The sequence below is a fragment of the Phaenicophaeus curvirostris genome, chromosome 7 (assembly GCF_032191515.1).
Source record: "Phaenicophaeus curvirostris isolate KB17595 chromosome 7, BPBGC_Pcur_1.0, whole genome shotgun sequence".
NCBI lineage: Eukaryota > Metazoa > Chordata > Aves > Cuculiformes > Cuculidae > Phaenicophaeus > Phaenicophaeus curvirostris.
The window spans coordinates 41,422,910-41,437,298 of record NC_091398.1 but is presented as its reverse complement, the minus strand read 5'-3'; the positions used below and the strand labels follow the sequence as shown (position 1 = coordinate 41,437,298).

Here is a 14,389-nt window from a genome sequence, read left to right as displayed (position 1 = left end):
AGCATCCCAAAAACACAGGTTACGGATCAGCCTTTAGTAAAGAATTCTGGAAGTTAGAGTTAAAAAAAAGAGGTAAAAAGGCAGAAAGCAGGATTAAAATACTGAACTGGGTGAGAACCGTTAGGGCTGCCACCGGATAAATGAACTATAGCCCTGCAGAAATTATTCAACTGGGAAATCTATTACACGATATTGCACCGGTCTCCTTGGCTGGATTCAGCCCTCAGGAAGCAGGCAGGAGTCTTCATAAAAGGAGCCCCGACTGGTCTGCAACTCCATTAGAGATGGGAATTAACATTTTGTGGTTTGAGGCAAACCAGAGAGTTTTGGTAAAGCTCTGACAGGCAGAGGGTCACCCGGGTCCCCCGGGCCACCCAGAAGGCGAGGGTGGCCAGGGATGCTCCTGCCCTCCTCGCAGCCAGCAGCTTTCCGACCTCAGCAGGGCACAGCATGCACCGAAACTTGATATTTGTTTAGAGAAAGCCTGATTAAAACACTTTGCAAGATGTTCCTCAAATCTGTGAACAGACACTATTATTATTATTATTATTATTATTATTATTATTATTATTATTATTATCCTCTGAACCTTCCAGTTTGCAGGTCTCGCTCTGGCCCCAGCCCGCAGACCCATAGCACAGAGGAAACATATTTTTTCAGTTTGCTTGCTCGGTATCATGTTTGTAAAGAGATTTTTATGAGCTCTTTCTTGAAGAAATGTTCTTTGCTGTTCCTGGGAAATCTTTGGAACTATCTTTATATCCCCCACTTGAAACACACCCCCTTGCAGTGCTGAGTGCCACGTGCTGTGCTCGTTAACCCATTGGAACCACAATGTCACCACAGATACAAAGTAAGATGTTTTCCGATTGTCTGAAGTCACACAACAAGAAGGGAAGGCTCCTGCCCATCGTCCGAAATCCAGCAGAACTCCTAGGGCCCGTTCCTAGGGAGCATTCCAGCTTCCAGCACTTTGTTTTCTCCAGAGGAATCTCTTGCTTCTCTGTTCTTCATCTTCTTCAGCTTACGGTGGCATCAAAAACTTAACTATTGTCTTCAAACAAAAGGAAAATGTAAAACTTTTGGAAATAAGTTGGGGCGAGATGGCTCTGAGCGAGCGCTGGTGGGTGCCAAACAGCTGTGAAACAGAAACCGATACGTTTACATCTCATTATCAATATGTCAATAGGGGCTGGTTCTGTAGATTTGCTGGCTGAGAACCACCGGCTAATTTAATAGGAATTTGACTGATAGAAAAATTGACGTGGTTTTCCAATGATAACTGGTACTGGAATGTTGTGATCTGGAAACTAATGTATTTCTTCTTGCTTAACCCATCAATAAGGCCTAATTCTGTTGGCTTTTGTATTGAACAATATAGCATCCAGCTTTGATTTCTCTCCTTATGATACCTCTTATTATTAAAGCTCTATCATCCAAAACCCGATATATTTTTATTTACTGGGACTATTATTGGGATTCAATGTTTACCTTAGTTTTAATCTAGGGTTTTTTTTAATACTGAAGAATCAGATCCCATTTAATTAAAACCAAATAAACCCATTTTCCCCTCCTTTCCTTGTGCAGGCTGAGCTACAGTTTGGGTGGTTTTATTTAATACTTCTCTCTCTCATCAGTGTTTATGGCTTACTGAGCTCCAAATGTTGCAAAGATAGCTCTGTTATTTACTGTGCATTATTACTTGCCTGTTTCTCCATAATTTATTCCGTTGATGGGATACAATAAGGATATACTTTGTGTTCCACTGGATGCATGTTCATGCATTGAATTCCAGCAGAGCCTTGCTGAAAGCTTCAGGGAGGGCAAGAGGAGTCAATGCTCTGCTGCTCACCTTGGTAAACCACTGAGAGATGAAAAGCCGTTCCTCCCAGCACAGTTTTGGACAGTGGTTGTCGCTGGGGAACATCTCCAGGCCCAACAAGGTGCACAGAACACCACGTGTCTGCACGTTCATCTACATCATGTTCGCACCCTCCCAAAGATGTCTCCACAATTGACTGCTGATCTTTCTGGATCTCCAACTTTTAAAGCATTCCCTGGAAAAAAGGCTTGTGTTTCTTCATGATGCCAGCACTGACCCTCCACAGCATCTCCAGTGGCTTCTCCAACAGGTTCCCAGCTTTAGCCAGCCTCGCTCCCCTTTGCTCCTCTTTGCTTTCTCCTGATTCCTACGGGATGCCCAGCGCCACTTTGGGAGCAGCGAGTGGCTGGCGTGCCGGATCCTCCCCTGGCACACACTTCAGAGGTGGCAGGAGGCTGCAGAGCACCCAGATCCCAGCGGAGCAGACGAGTGCCAGCGTCCAGGCCTGTCCGGGAGCTGGGGCGCAGCTCCTCGCCCCTGTGACGATGTGGTGCGTCGTGGTTTGATGTCAGCTGAGCATCCTCTGGATGGAACCCATCCCAGAAAACAGACTATTTTAAGCACCTTGCAAAGTTTTCTTACATAACCCACACATTGCTATGCTCACACACACCCCCGCTCACACACTGCAACACAGACGTAGATGGGATTTTTAACTTGGTAGTGCTTTCCTAAAAGGTTTGAGAATCCTAAAAGTAGTAACTACGCTGCAGAGACCATCAGAGCTTCTCATAGAGTCACAGCATCACAGAATCATTCAAGTTGGAAAAGACCTTTAAGACCACCAAGTCCAACCCTGAACCCAGCGCTGCCAACTCCACCACTGAACCCTGTCCCTGAGCACCACGTCCACACAGCTTTGAAATCCCCCCAGGGATGGAGACTCCACAACTGCCCTGGGCAGCCTCTGCCAGGGCTTGACCACTATTTGGGTGAGGAAATTTTTCCTAATATCTAATCTAACCCTCCCCTTGTGCAACTTAAGGTCATTTCCTCTCATCCTATTACTTGTTCCTTAGGATAAGAGACCAGCCCCCACCGCACAACAGCCTCACTTGAGGAGCTGTGGAGAGCGATGAGGTTTCCCCTCGGCCTCCTCCAAGCTACACAGCCCCAGGCCCCTCTACACACTCCCGTGGTGGGGAATGCATCAGGGAGGCTGCGGCGGGCAGCTGGATTTGGGTTTGGGTTTGGAGCAGCGCACGGTTCCAGCAGCAGCTCCTGCACAGCTGGATCGCGGGTTTGGGCAGATGTTGCTACTGGCAGCTTAAGCATGGATGGGCAGAGAGCATATGGGATGCAACACGTGCCATATGGTCCGTTTAGCCTTTCACCTCAAAGGATATCAGTCACAGATATGGGAGTGACAGCAAAAACCTGTGACTGTGCTGTCACTCTTTCTGTTTAACAAACTAAGAAAATCAACTGCCATCACCTTCAAAACCGTTCACTTCTGAGCTGACCCATGGCTGCACATGGTGCTGCCAATATCCAAAGCAATTCCACAGGTTATTTTCCAAAAGGCTGGTGAGAATCTCCGTCGGTTTGGCTCTCACATCTTCTACCGACCAAAACCGCATTCCTTTGGGCATTGACGGATGTTTGGGATCTCCTCACCATCAGCCTCCGTAACTAAAAAACTTCCATCTTCAGCTTCACAAGAAACTTGATGTTAAAGGAATCATAGAATCATTAAGGATGGAAAAGACCTCTAAGTCATCCAGTCCAACCATCAGCCCAGCCCCACCGCGCCTGCTAAACCATGTCCTGAAGGGCTATGGCCACATGTTTTTGACCCCCTTCAGGGATGGAGACTCCACCCCTGCCCTGGGCAGCCTCTGCCAGGGCTTAGGAACTCGCTGTTCACTTTCGCACACCGGCATTTCCCACCAAGGGTAAGGAAACAGCTCCGTTTGAACCCATGTCCACTTGCACCAAGTGAAGTGATCGAGCTGATCCTTGTCTCCCTGCGACAGGTCAGAACACATTCTGCACCCACCTCTCTGTCTCTCCCCTCCCACTCTTGGTTCCTGAGCTGCAGGGTCCTCTCAGGTTGTTTTTTTTTCGTGTGTCAGACCTTGCATACCCTGGGAAAAATGCAGTGTCTGAGAGCAGGAGGATGAATGGCTCCATGTGAACTCTGTTCCTTGACCTGCGTGACAGGCGGGTGGTGAATGGATCTCGTCTCTGTCGGGTGGAGGATGTGGCCCAAATGAGCCAGGCTTCAAACGCTGCAAACATCTTTGCATCCTGGGGCCTTGATGGCTGCCAAAGCAGGCAGACACCGACCTCCAACCCGGTGTGCTTATTTGCCAGGAATGATAAAGGCAAAATCCAGCTTTATAATCTTCCACAAATAATCACATGTCAATGAGTATAAGCTGAAATAAACATTAGCGCAATAAATACCTTGTATTGTCTGATGCAGCCAGCGCGACTGAGCTTCAGGAGAAGACTGAGAGCAGAAAAGAAGGGAGAATGGAGCTCCTTTGGAGGTTTTAGGAAAATGTAAGGTGGATGATGGAGTGGTGGTGAGCTGCTCCAGTCGGTCGGGTCTGGCCATGAGCCTCCCTGCACTCCAGTGGCTCCAGCTGCATGTTGGGGCTCCAGCTTCACTTTGGGGTTCCAGCTGCATGTTGGGGCTCCAGCTTCACATTGGGGTTCCAGCTGCATGTTGGGGCTCCAGCTTCACATCAAGACTCCACTTCTGCTGCAGCTACCTGCTCGCTGCGTGGAAAGCTGTCGGTTCTCACAGGAACACGTAAAGGTGCTCTCTGGCTGCGCTGCTCCGGGGCTGCGTGTGTCCATGTGCCCCTGTGTGTTTGCCTGCACTTTGCCTTGAGTGAGGGAGAAGAAATGGGCCCTGGGATGAGAAGGAACAGCGACAACAAGGGCTGTGGGTGCTGAAGGCCCCTGTTGTGCACCGGCCTCCTGCTCCCCGTGGCTGCTGTGGTGGCCACCAACACGGTTTTGGAGAGCCCCTTGCTGTCCGGGGTGGGGCTCAGGCTCATCAGTGCCACCCGGCTTCTATGTGTCTGGAGCCTTTAGGATCATCAGTCTTAAATTTGCCACTTTCTTTTTAGTTTGGATTGTTCCTAAGGGAACAAACCTAGTCAAGTTGGTGACCTCTACAACTCCCACCTCTGCCCAGTCTTGGGGTCACCTTTCGGGGAGGCTCCAGCACAAACGAAGGCTAAGGGGCACTTCATCGTTAGCACTTAGTTCTTTTTAATTAAATGTGTTCTTCTCCTCCTGTATTTAGATGCCAAAATACAGCATTTCACCACATGTATAAAATTGTGTTTGCATTTATTTAATTTAGAGGTCTTTTTTAAAAAGCATGGAGTCTAGAATGTTTGTTCTCCACTTTTTTTCACATCATTACTCTGATACTGCTTGATTAGCTCCCTCCCCAGTCATGATTGGTAATTAAAATAGGCATTAAAATTAGTCACTTAGCAATTTTGCTGTTCAATTGGCAATTAAATTACTTAATTGCAATTAAAGTCCTAATTTTAATTGGCAAAATGATAGATGTAGATTTAAGATAATATGTATAAATACTTTAATAAGTGTCTATATAAGGATTACTTAATTACTCAACTTCAAGTTTATGCTGTTAACTTTAGAACTTTTAAGTGAGTAATGAAATTTATATTACATCTATTCTAAGGATATGGTAATTAGGTGTGTTTCTTATCCCTATAAGGGCCTTGGCAGTAAGTTCCTTCTGTGATGTTCAAGCTATAGCCTGGTTAATGATTGCGATGTGCCCGATGCTGCTCATTCCATGGCAGCTCCATGGTGGGGGGGACTCAGGGAGTGGCCAGCGAGCACCTCCAGCTTCCTTTAGGTGAGCAGCAATGAGAGGAAACGGCAGCAGCACATCGACATGGGAAAAAGTTGTTTTAAAGAGTCCTTGCGGCTCAGAGGCATCTTAGACCTCACCTGATGTCTTTGGTCATCTCCTCGGACGGGTCATGGCACAAAGTGGAAGAGACCTTTCTGGGTGCGAGCAAGCCAGGCGATGGGGAACGCTTTCTCTTGGGTTGTTTGGGTTTTCACAGAGTCACCTGAAAGGCAAAAGCATTTTCAAAGTGATACAATGACTGCCTGGCAGTGAGAGAAACCACCAGGAAGGAGTGATCGCAGCTTCACATAAACTGTTCGTATTAAAGTTCTTGATAAGGTATTTATGTAAGGCAAGGATTTTGTGTTGAAATGTTGACTTTTTAGGTTAAGGCTGCACCCCACTGGCTTTTACTCTGTTGTTCTACACAAACCAGCCTTTCCCACCTCCTGGCCGCTCCTGTCAATTGAATGTTCAGAAAAGCCCCTGCGAGAGGAGGTGCTGGACTTGATGTGGGAAAGGATGGAATGGCGTCTGGAAAAGGATGGAACTGCGTCTGGAAAAGGCTGGAACCACGTCTGGAAAGGATGCACAGTTGGGTGACTTTTGCCTTTTTTTTTGGCAGGATGCAGCCACGGGTCCCACGGGAAGATCTGGGATCATGTCCAGAGCCGCTTTTCGGAGCCCACCAGGGAGGAAGGCAAGTGTCTCCGTCTCTTCCCAACCTGTGCTGAGGCCTTGGCCCAGGTTGCCCAGAGAAGTGGTGTCTGGAAGTGTTCCAGGCCAGCTTGGATGGGGCTTGGAGCCCCTGATCCAGCGGGAGGTGTCCCTGCCCACACCAGGGGCTGGAACTGGATGGGCTTTGGGTTCCCTTCCAACCCAAAACATTCCCTGCTTCTACAACCTCGCTGGTGCCGGATGGACCTTCAAAAATTAACATCCCCAGTGGGTTTTTACGAAGCGCAGCAGGTTTGGCCGCCCTCCCATCACGCTGCTCCGCATCCCCTATCCCACGCTGCCCCTCGGATGCGGAGAAGGGATGCAATGAATGAAAGGTGGAGCGGATGCACGGCTCTTTAAGGGATATTTCCCAAAATAAAGGGTTTTCTCCCCAGAAATAAAAGCGGGCACCGGGGAGCTCCCGGGACCTCGGGGACGCGGGTTCCGCGTCCCCGAGGTCCCGGGAGCTGCCCGGTGCCCCAGGAGCTCCCGTCGGGGTTCGCTCTATTTTTGGAGAGCCCGGTGGTTGCGTCAATGATGACGCCAGCAAGGGGGGGGAGTGGGAGACACGCAGGACCACGCCTCAACTCTCACTTTCGGAGGGCGGGTGGCGCTCAATATGCAGATGAGACCCCACCTCCCCTCCTCCTCCTCCTCCATCCCCTCCCCAGCGCTTAAAAATAAAAGGGAAAAGGGGGAGGGGGGGGCATGGAAAAGGGTGAGTTTGGAAAAGAAACGGGGATGGTTGGAAAAAGGAGGGGGTGCCCACCTTGAAGGAGTGTGTCGTCACTGTCGGAAATTTACCAAAAGGGAGAGGATGGGGAGAGGGGGGGAGGGAGAGAAGCCGCCCCCTGCCCGCCCCGTCGGGGCTGATTGGGCGGGCGGCGGTGACGCGCGGTGACGCGCACGGGCTCGGGGTGCACGTTGGCTGTGGAATAGGGAGCCCACATAAACAAAGGCACATTGCGAGGAAGGCAGCACTCCGGAGCGACGCTGCCGCACGCTCTTTCCCCCCCCACACACGCGTTTTATTTTGCCGCAGCCCCCCGACGTGTCCCCCGCCGCCCGGCACTTGGATGCATGCAGGGTGCTGCGCTCTCCGGTGAGTCCCCGCGCGTCTCAGCCTTCCTCCTCCTCCTCCTCCTCCTTCCCACGCGCGAGGAATTGGGCAGGAGGGAGGAGAGGACCCACGCACCGGGGTGGCCGCTGCCTCTCCAGCCCGGGGTGGGACGGGGCGCGCCTGTCACCCGCGGGGATGCGGGTCCCCGAGGATGCTCGCCCCGGGTCCCCGAGGATGCTCGCCCCCGCGGGGGGCGATGCGGGTCCCCGGGTCCCCGTAGCCGCTCGCCCCCCGCGCCGGACGAGGGGATGCGGGTCCCCGTGCCCGGGCTGTCCCCGCCGATCCCGCGGGATGCGGGGATGCAGGGAGGGCGCAGCGCTCTGACCCCGCGGGAGCATCCCTCGCGTCCCACCCGGCTTCTCCCCGCTCGGGCTGTCCCGGAGCCGCCCCGACAACTTTCCCAGCCGAGGCGGGTCCCGGGGGGCTCCGGGGGGGGCTCCTGCGCGGGCGGGGGCCGCGTTTTGCGCCCTCCCTGAGGAGGCTCCGCGTGCGCGTGTGTTGCAGGCAGCGCTGCGGGCAGGCTGGAGCCCCTCTCCGCCTGCTGAAGCCGCGGGATCTCCGCTCCCCGCCGCGCCCCGACGCTGTCCGCCTTCGGCTCCCCCGAGCGCGCCTCGCACCCGCCCGAAGGTTCGTGCCCCTCGCGTCCCCCCGCGGCCCCGGGACCGCGGTCCCCGCCGCCCCCTGCCCCGAGTCCCGGTGCCCCCGGCGGAGCGGGGCGCGGGGGGCGCCCGTCTGACCGTGTCTCGTTTCCAGCCATGCCCTGTGTTCAGGCTCAGTATGGGTCCTCGCCTCAAGGAGCCAGCCCGGCCTCGCAGAGCTACAGCTACCACTCGTCGGGGGAGTACAGCTCCGACTTCCTAACGCCCGAGTTCGTCAAGTTTAGCATGGACCTCACCAACACCGAGATCACCGCCACCACCTCCCTCCCCAGCTTCAGCACCTTTATGGACAACTACAGCACGAGCTACGACGTGAAGCCGCCGTGCCTGTACCAGATGCCGCTGTCCGGACAGCAGCACCAGGCGTCCATCAAGGTGGAGGAGGTGCAGATGCACGGCTACCAGCAGCACCTGCCCCCGCAGCCCGAGGAGATGCTGCCCCACTCGGGCTCCGTCTACTACAAGCCCTCGTCGCCCCCGACGCCCTCGGCGCCCGCCTTCCCGGTGCAGCACGGCCCGGTCTGGGACGACGCCGGCTCCCTGCACAACTTCCACCCCAACTACGTGGCCACCACGCACATGATCGAGCCGCGCAAGGCGCCCGTGTCGCGCCTCTCGCTCTTCTCCTTCAAGCAGTCCCCGCCGGGGACGCCGGCCCCCAGCTGCCAGATGCGCTTCGAGGGGCCGCTCCACGCGGGGCCCGAGGCGGCGGGGCCGCCTCTGGCCGGGGACGCGCAGCCCTTCGCCGTGCCCGGCGCGCTCCGCAAGCCGCCGCTGCCCTTCCCGGGGCTGCCGCTGCCGCACCCGCCGCTCATGGACGGGCCGGCGCCGTCCCCGCCCGCCCGCGGGTCCCCGTCCAGCGAGGGGCTCTGCGCCGTCTGCGGGGACAACGCCGCCTGCCAGCACTACGGCGTCCGCACCTGCGAGGGCTGCAAGGGCTTCTTCAAGGTGAGCCCCGGGGGCCCGCGCGTCCCCCCTCGGACCGAGACGGGTCGGGACACAGAGCCGGGGGGAGCCCCGGGGGCCCCGTCGGGGCTGGGGGCCCCGTTTATCCATCCCCCCGCCCCGTCTCCCCGCGGATGGAGGCGGGTTGGGACCAGAGCCCGGTCTGAGCTAACCGAGCGGAACGGAATCCCCCCGGGTGAAATTAAGTGATCGCTTTATCTCGCCATCCTGATTGAATAATCTTATCATTTAAATAGAGGAGGTCTCCAAGGAATGTAAATAATATGAATGCCCACGGATTTGTATTTACCGAGCGCCTCCTTCCCGCCTCTTGGCATATAAAACGCGGCTAGGAGCTGCGAGGTTAGCTCAGATGTGAACGCTATCAATTTCCCTCTGTTAAATGCCCTGGAAAAAAAAAAGAAAGAAAGGAAAAAAAAAAGTAAAGGGGAGAGTCAAAAGGGAAAAAAAGAGAAGGGGGGAAAAAACAGAAAGGGGGGAGGAAGAAAGGGGGAAAATTAAAAAGGAGAAAAGAAAGGGGGAAAATTAAAAAGGAGAAAAGGAAGGGGGAATAGGAAGGGAGGAAAAGGAAGGGGGTGAAAAGAAGGGGAGAAAAGGAAGTGGGGAATAAGAAGGGGGGAATAGGAAAGTCGGGAAAAAGAAAGGGGAAAAAGACATGGGAAAACAGAAAGGGGGGAAAAGGAAAGGGGGAGAAGGAAAGGGGAAAAAAGGAAAGGGGGAAAAGGAAAGGGGGGGAAAGAAAAGGGAAAACAAAGGTAAAAAAAAGAAAGGGGAAAAATAAACATTAATAAAAGGGGAAACGAAAGATGAGAAAAAGAAAGGTGAAAAAAAGAAAGACGATAAAAGGGAAGGAGGGGAAAACAAGAGGGGGAAGAAAGGGGGAAAAAGAAAAGGGAAAAAGAAAGGGGGAAAGAGAGGGGAAAAAGAGAGGGGAAAAAAGAAGGGGGGAAGAAAGGGATAAAAGAGAGGAAAAAGAAGCGGGGAAAGAAGGGGAAGGAAGGGTGGGGAAGAAGGTGGAGGGGAAAAAAGGGGTAAAAAACGAAAAGGCGGGGGGTGGGGAGGTGGATGGAAGGGAAGAAAGAAAAGGGGGGGAATAGTAAATGCGAAAAGGGGGGTCGGTGCGCGGCGGGAGCGGTTCCCCGGCGCTGACCCCCCTCCCGCAGCGCACGGTGCAGAAGAACGCCAAGTACGTGTGCCTGGCCAACAAGAGCTGCCCGGTGGACAAGCGCCGCCGCAACCGGTGCCAGTACTGCCGGTTCCAGAAGTGCCTGGCGGTCGGGATGGTGAAGGAGGGTGAGTCCCCGCGCCCCGCCCGGCCCGGCCCGGCCCGCACGCCGCTCAGCCCCGCTCTCTCTTGCAGTGGTGCGCACGGACAGCCTCAAGGGACGGAGGGGTCGCCTGCCGTCCAAGCCCAAGAGCCCCCAGGAGCCCTCCCCCCCCTCGCCCCCGGTGAGTCTGATCGGTGCGCTGGTGAGAGCCCATGTCGACTCCAACCCGGCTATGACCAGCCTGGACTATTCCAGGGTAAGCGGCGCCGAGCTCGCGGAGGGACCCGCCCGGGGAGGGGGGCGCTGCCCGCCCCGTCGGGGCTCGGGGGGCCCGGGGCGAGCGGCGGCAGCCCCGACCCTCCCTCCTCCCCGGGCCCCGAGGCCGGAGGGGAGCGGAGAGGGGGCGGCAGCCCCGACCCTCCGCCCGTCCCGTCGGGGCTCCGGGGGCCGGAGGGGAGCGGAGAGGGGGCGGCAGCCCCGTTCCCCCCGTCCCCCCCCCGCCCGCGCTCAGGTGGCCGGAGGGGAGAGGCGAGGGTCCCCGTCCCCCCCGTCTGCGCTGCCCCGCGGGGCTCCAACAGCCGGAGGGGAGAGCCGAGGGGGGGCAGCCCCGCGCCCCCCGCCCCGTGTCCCCGTCCCTCCCTCCCTGCCCCGACGGCCGGAGGGGAGAGCCGGGGCCCGGCAGCCCCTTCCCCCCCGCCGGGGCTCCGGGGGCCGGGGGGGACAGGCGGGGGCCGGCAGGAGCCGCCCTCGGGGAGCGCCGCTCCTAATTGAATTAATTGCCCCGGAACATCTAATTTCCTCACTGGTCAGAGAGAGGTTTAATTGTTATAAAAACCCGGCTCCCCGACTAGAAGCGGGGTGAGCAATTTCACGGGTTATATACTTTAGAGAACCTCATTAAGCGCTTTTTAAAATGAATTTCCAGTTCCAGGCTAGCCCCGACTACCAGATGAGCGGGGACGACACTCAGCACATCCAGCAGTTCTACGATCTCCTGACCGGCTCCATGGAGATCATCCGCGGCTGGGCGGAGAAGATCCCCGGCTTCACCGACCTCCCCAAGACCGACCAGGACCTGCTCTTCGAGTCCGCCTTCCTGGAGCTCTTCGTGCTGCGCCTGGCGTACAGGTGAGCCCGAGCTTCGGGGGCCACCGCTAAGCGTTTTATTAACTCCTCGGTGATTAGGTGCCTCTTAAATCCTTCATTTATTGCTCCTCAAGTAATTAGTTGTTTAGCTTTTCTCCCCCATCTTCTTCTCTTTCCTTTTTCTTTTTATCTTTCTTTCCCTTTCTTTTTTTCTTCTCTTTCCCTCTCTCTTCTCTATTTTACTCATCTGTCTTACCCTTTCTCTCTCTCTTTATTTCTTCTTTTTGCTGTTTATATCTTTCTCTCTCTTTACTTCTATTTCTTTCTCTCATTCTCTTAACCTCTTTCTCTTTCTCTCTCCCTCTCGCTTGTTCTCTCTCTTTTTCTCTTTTTCTCTCCCTCTTTTTCTCTTTTTCTTCCTTCTTTCTCTTTCTCTTTCTCTTTCTCTTTCTCTTTCTCTTTCTCTTTCTCTTTCTCTTTCTCTTTCTCTTTCTCTATTTCTGTCTTTATTTCTTTCTGTATTTTTCTCCTTCTCTTTCTATTTCATTCTCTTTTTCTCCTTTTCCTCTTTCTCTTTCTTTCTCCTTCTCCTTCTCCTTCTCCTTCTCCTTCTCCTTCTCCTTCTCCTTCTCCTTCTCCTTCTCCTTCTCCTTCTCCTTCTCCTTCTCTCTCTCCCTCCCTCTTGTTCTCTTTTTCTCTCCCTTTATTTCTCTCTTTTTCTCTCTTTCTCTCTCTCTCTCTCCCTTTCTCTCTATCTTTCTCTCTTTATTTCTTCCTCTTTTCCTCCTTCTCTTTCTCTTTCCTTCCTCTTCCTTTCTAACTCATTCCATTCATGTTTGGGGCTGTCACGTTCCTTCCAGGTCAAACCCGGTGGAGGGGAAGCTTATCTTCTGCAACGGGGTGGTCCTGCACCGGTTGCAGTGCGTCCGCGGCTTTGGGGAATGGATCGATTCCATTGTTGAATTTTCCTCCAACTTGCAAAACATGAACATCGATATCTCTGCCTTCTCTTGCATCGCTGCCCTGGCCATGGTCACAGGTCAGTGTCCCTCCTTTCCGCTGGGTCCTTTCTCTCGGCCTCCCCCTCCGTGCCAGACCCCTAACGCCCCGCATCCTTCTCTTTTGCAGAGAGGCACGGGCTTAAGGAACCCAAGAGGGTGGAAGAACTTCAGAACAAGATTGTAAATTGTCTCAAAGACCATGTGACTTTTAATAACGGGGGGCTGAATCGCCCCAACTACTTGTCCAAACTCTTGGGGAAGCTCCCCGAACTCCGCACGCTTTGCACGCAGGGGCTGCAGCGCATTTTCTACCTGAAACTGGAAGACTTGGTGCCACCGCCAGCAATAATCGACAAACTCTTCCTGGACACTTTACCTTTTTAAGACTCTTCCCACGCACTTCCACTGGATCCGAAGAGAAGCTGCACCCATCCGAAGGGGGATCCGCCTGGGCCCGCGGCGGCACCTCTGGGTGCTCGCTTCCCATCCTCCTGCGGGCGGAACGCGAACGGGCATCTTGGCTCTGGGGGCATCCTGGATGCACATCATGGACCACACAAACACCATGGTATAAACTTTTTATTATCCGCTTATAAATGAATTTATTATTAAGGACGTCTGGTTAAAAAGATGAACATATCTGGCAACGCCGGGCGCGCGGCTCAGACTCACGCGGTGGCAAACAAGGCGTTAAGGTGACCCACAAGTCTCACCCTCCTAAAGACTAAAGTTTTCTGCTGTAAAAGAAAGCTGTAATATATACAAAACCTAAATGTTGCGTGGGTGGCATGTCAGTAAAGAAGGGAAAAAGGCTTGTAAATTTATCAGATGCGGTTTGGCTTTTTTGGAAATTATTCTGTGCCTATTTATGAAGAAATACGGGAAACAATCCTAAAAATAATTACAAATAAAAGCTAAAAGAGAAAAAAAATAAAAGGAGAGTAAAGAGAAAGAAAGGAAAATCAATCTCTCCGTACCAGGCAAGCATGACAACTCTAGGGTGGTGATGTTATAGGCACTTGCTATTTCAGTAATGTCTATATTCTATAAATAGTATTTCAGACACTATGTAGTCTGTTAGCTTTTATAAAGACTGGTAGTTATCTAAGCTTCAAACGTTTTCTCACTTGTAAAATAGGTGGGCACGAGTATTCCAGACCCCGCAACCCTCCCCGCAGGGACACATAGTGTTTGTAACACCGTCCACATTCCTTGTTTGTAAGTGTTGTATGTACCGTTGATGTTGATTAAAAAGAAAAGAAGTTTATATCTTGATTATTTTGTTGTCTGAAGCTAAACAAACCTTGCATGCAGCAGCTTTTGACCGTTTCCAGAGTGCTTATAATATACATAACTCCCTGGAAATTACTGAGCACTTTGAATTTTTGGGTTTGTTTTGTTCCGTTTTTTAAATTTTTTTTTTTAAAATGTCTACAAATTGTCGATTAATATATTATTTTCCGTTCGAGTAATATTTTTAATTGCCATATTCTGTGGTATTTTCCTTTGTACGTGCAGGAGACAGGTCGCTGCCTTTTTTTTCTCTGCTGTGCGACACTTAGGAGCGCTGATTTTTTTTTTTTTTTCGTTTTACCTCCCGAAAACTCTTTCTTTGAGAAAGACAATTTTAATGTTTACAACAATAAAACCGTGTAAACGAATAGAATCTCGTCTTCTTTCTGTCCAAGCGGGAAGCGTCGCCGCCGCATCCTTTGCCCCCAAAGGACAAACCCCCCGGCTCCGCAGCCCTAAAGCCGCGGGGGCGGACGGGGCAGGGTCCGTGCGAGCGGCTGGACCCTCCGGCTCCGCGGGAGGAAGAAGGAGGAAAAAAAACCGA

The 14,389-nt window shown here is 53.1% G+C and overlaps 1 protein-coding gene across 1 annotated transcript; it reads left to right on the top strand.

Moving 5' to 3' along the window:
• The first annotated feature begins 7,388 nt into the window (after window positions 1–7,388).
• On the top strand, window positions 7,389–14,119 carry NR4A2 (nuclear receptor subfamily 4 group A member 2). Its single transcript, XM_069861680.1, has 8 exons — window positions 7,389–7,554; window positions 8,077–8,199; window positions 8,326–9,179; window positions 10,361–10,490; window positions 10,558–10,721; window positions 11,391–11,593; window positions 12,412–12,590; window positions 12,680–14,119. Exons 3-8 carry the CDS (start codon window positions 8,328–8,330, stop codon window positions 12,934–12,936), a joined length of 1,785 nt encoding a protein of 594 aa, XP_069717781.1. The 5' UTR covers window positions 7,389–7,554; window positions 8,077–8,199; window positions 8,326–8,327; the 3' UTR covers window positions 12,937–14,119.
• Window positions 14,120–14,389: the final 270 nt, after the last annotated feature.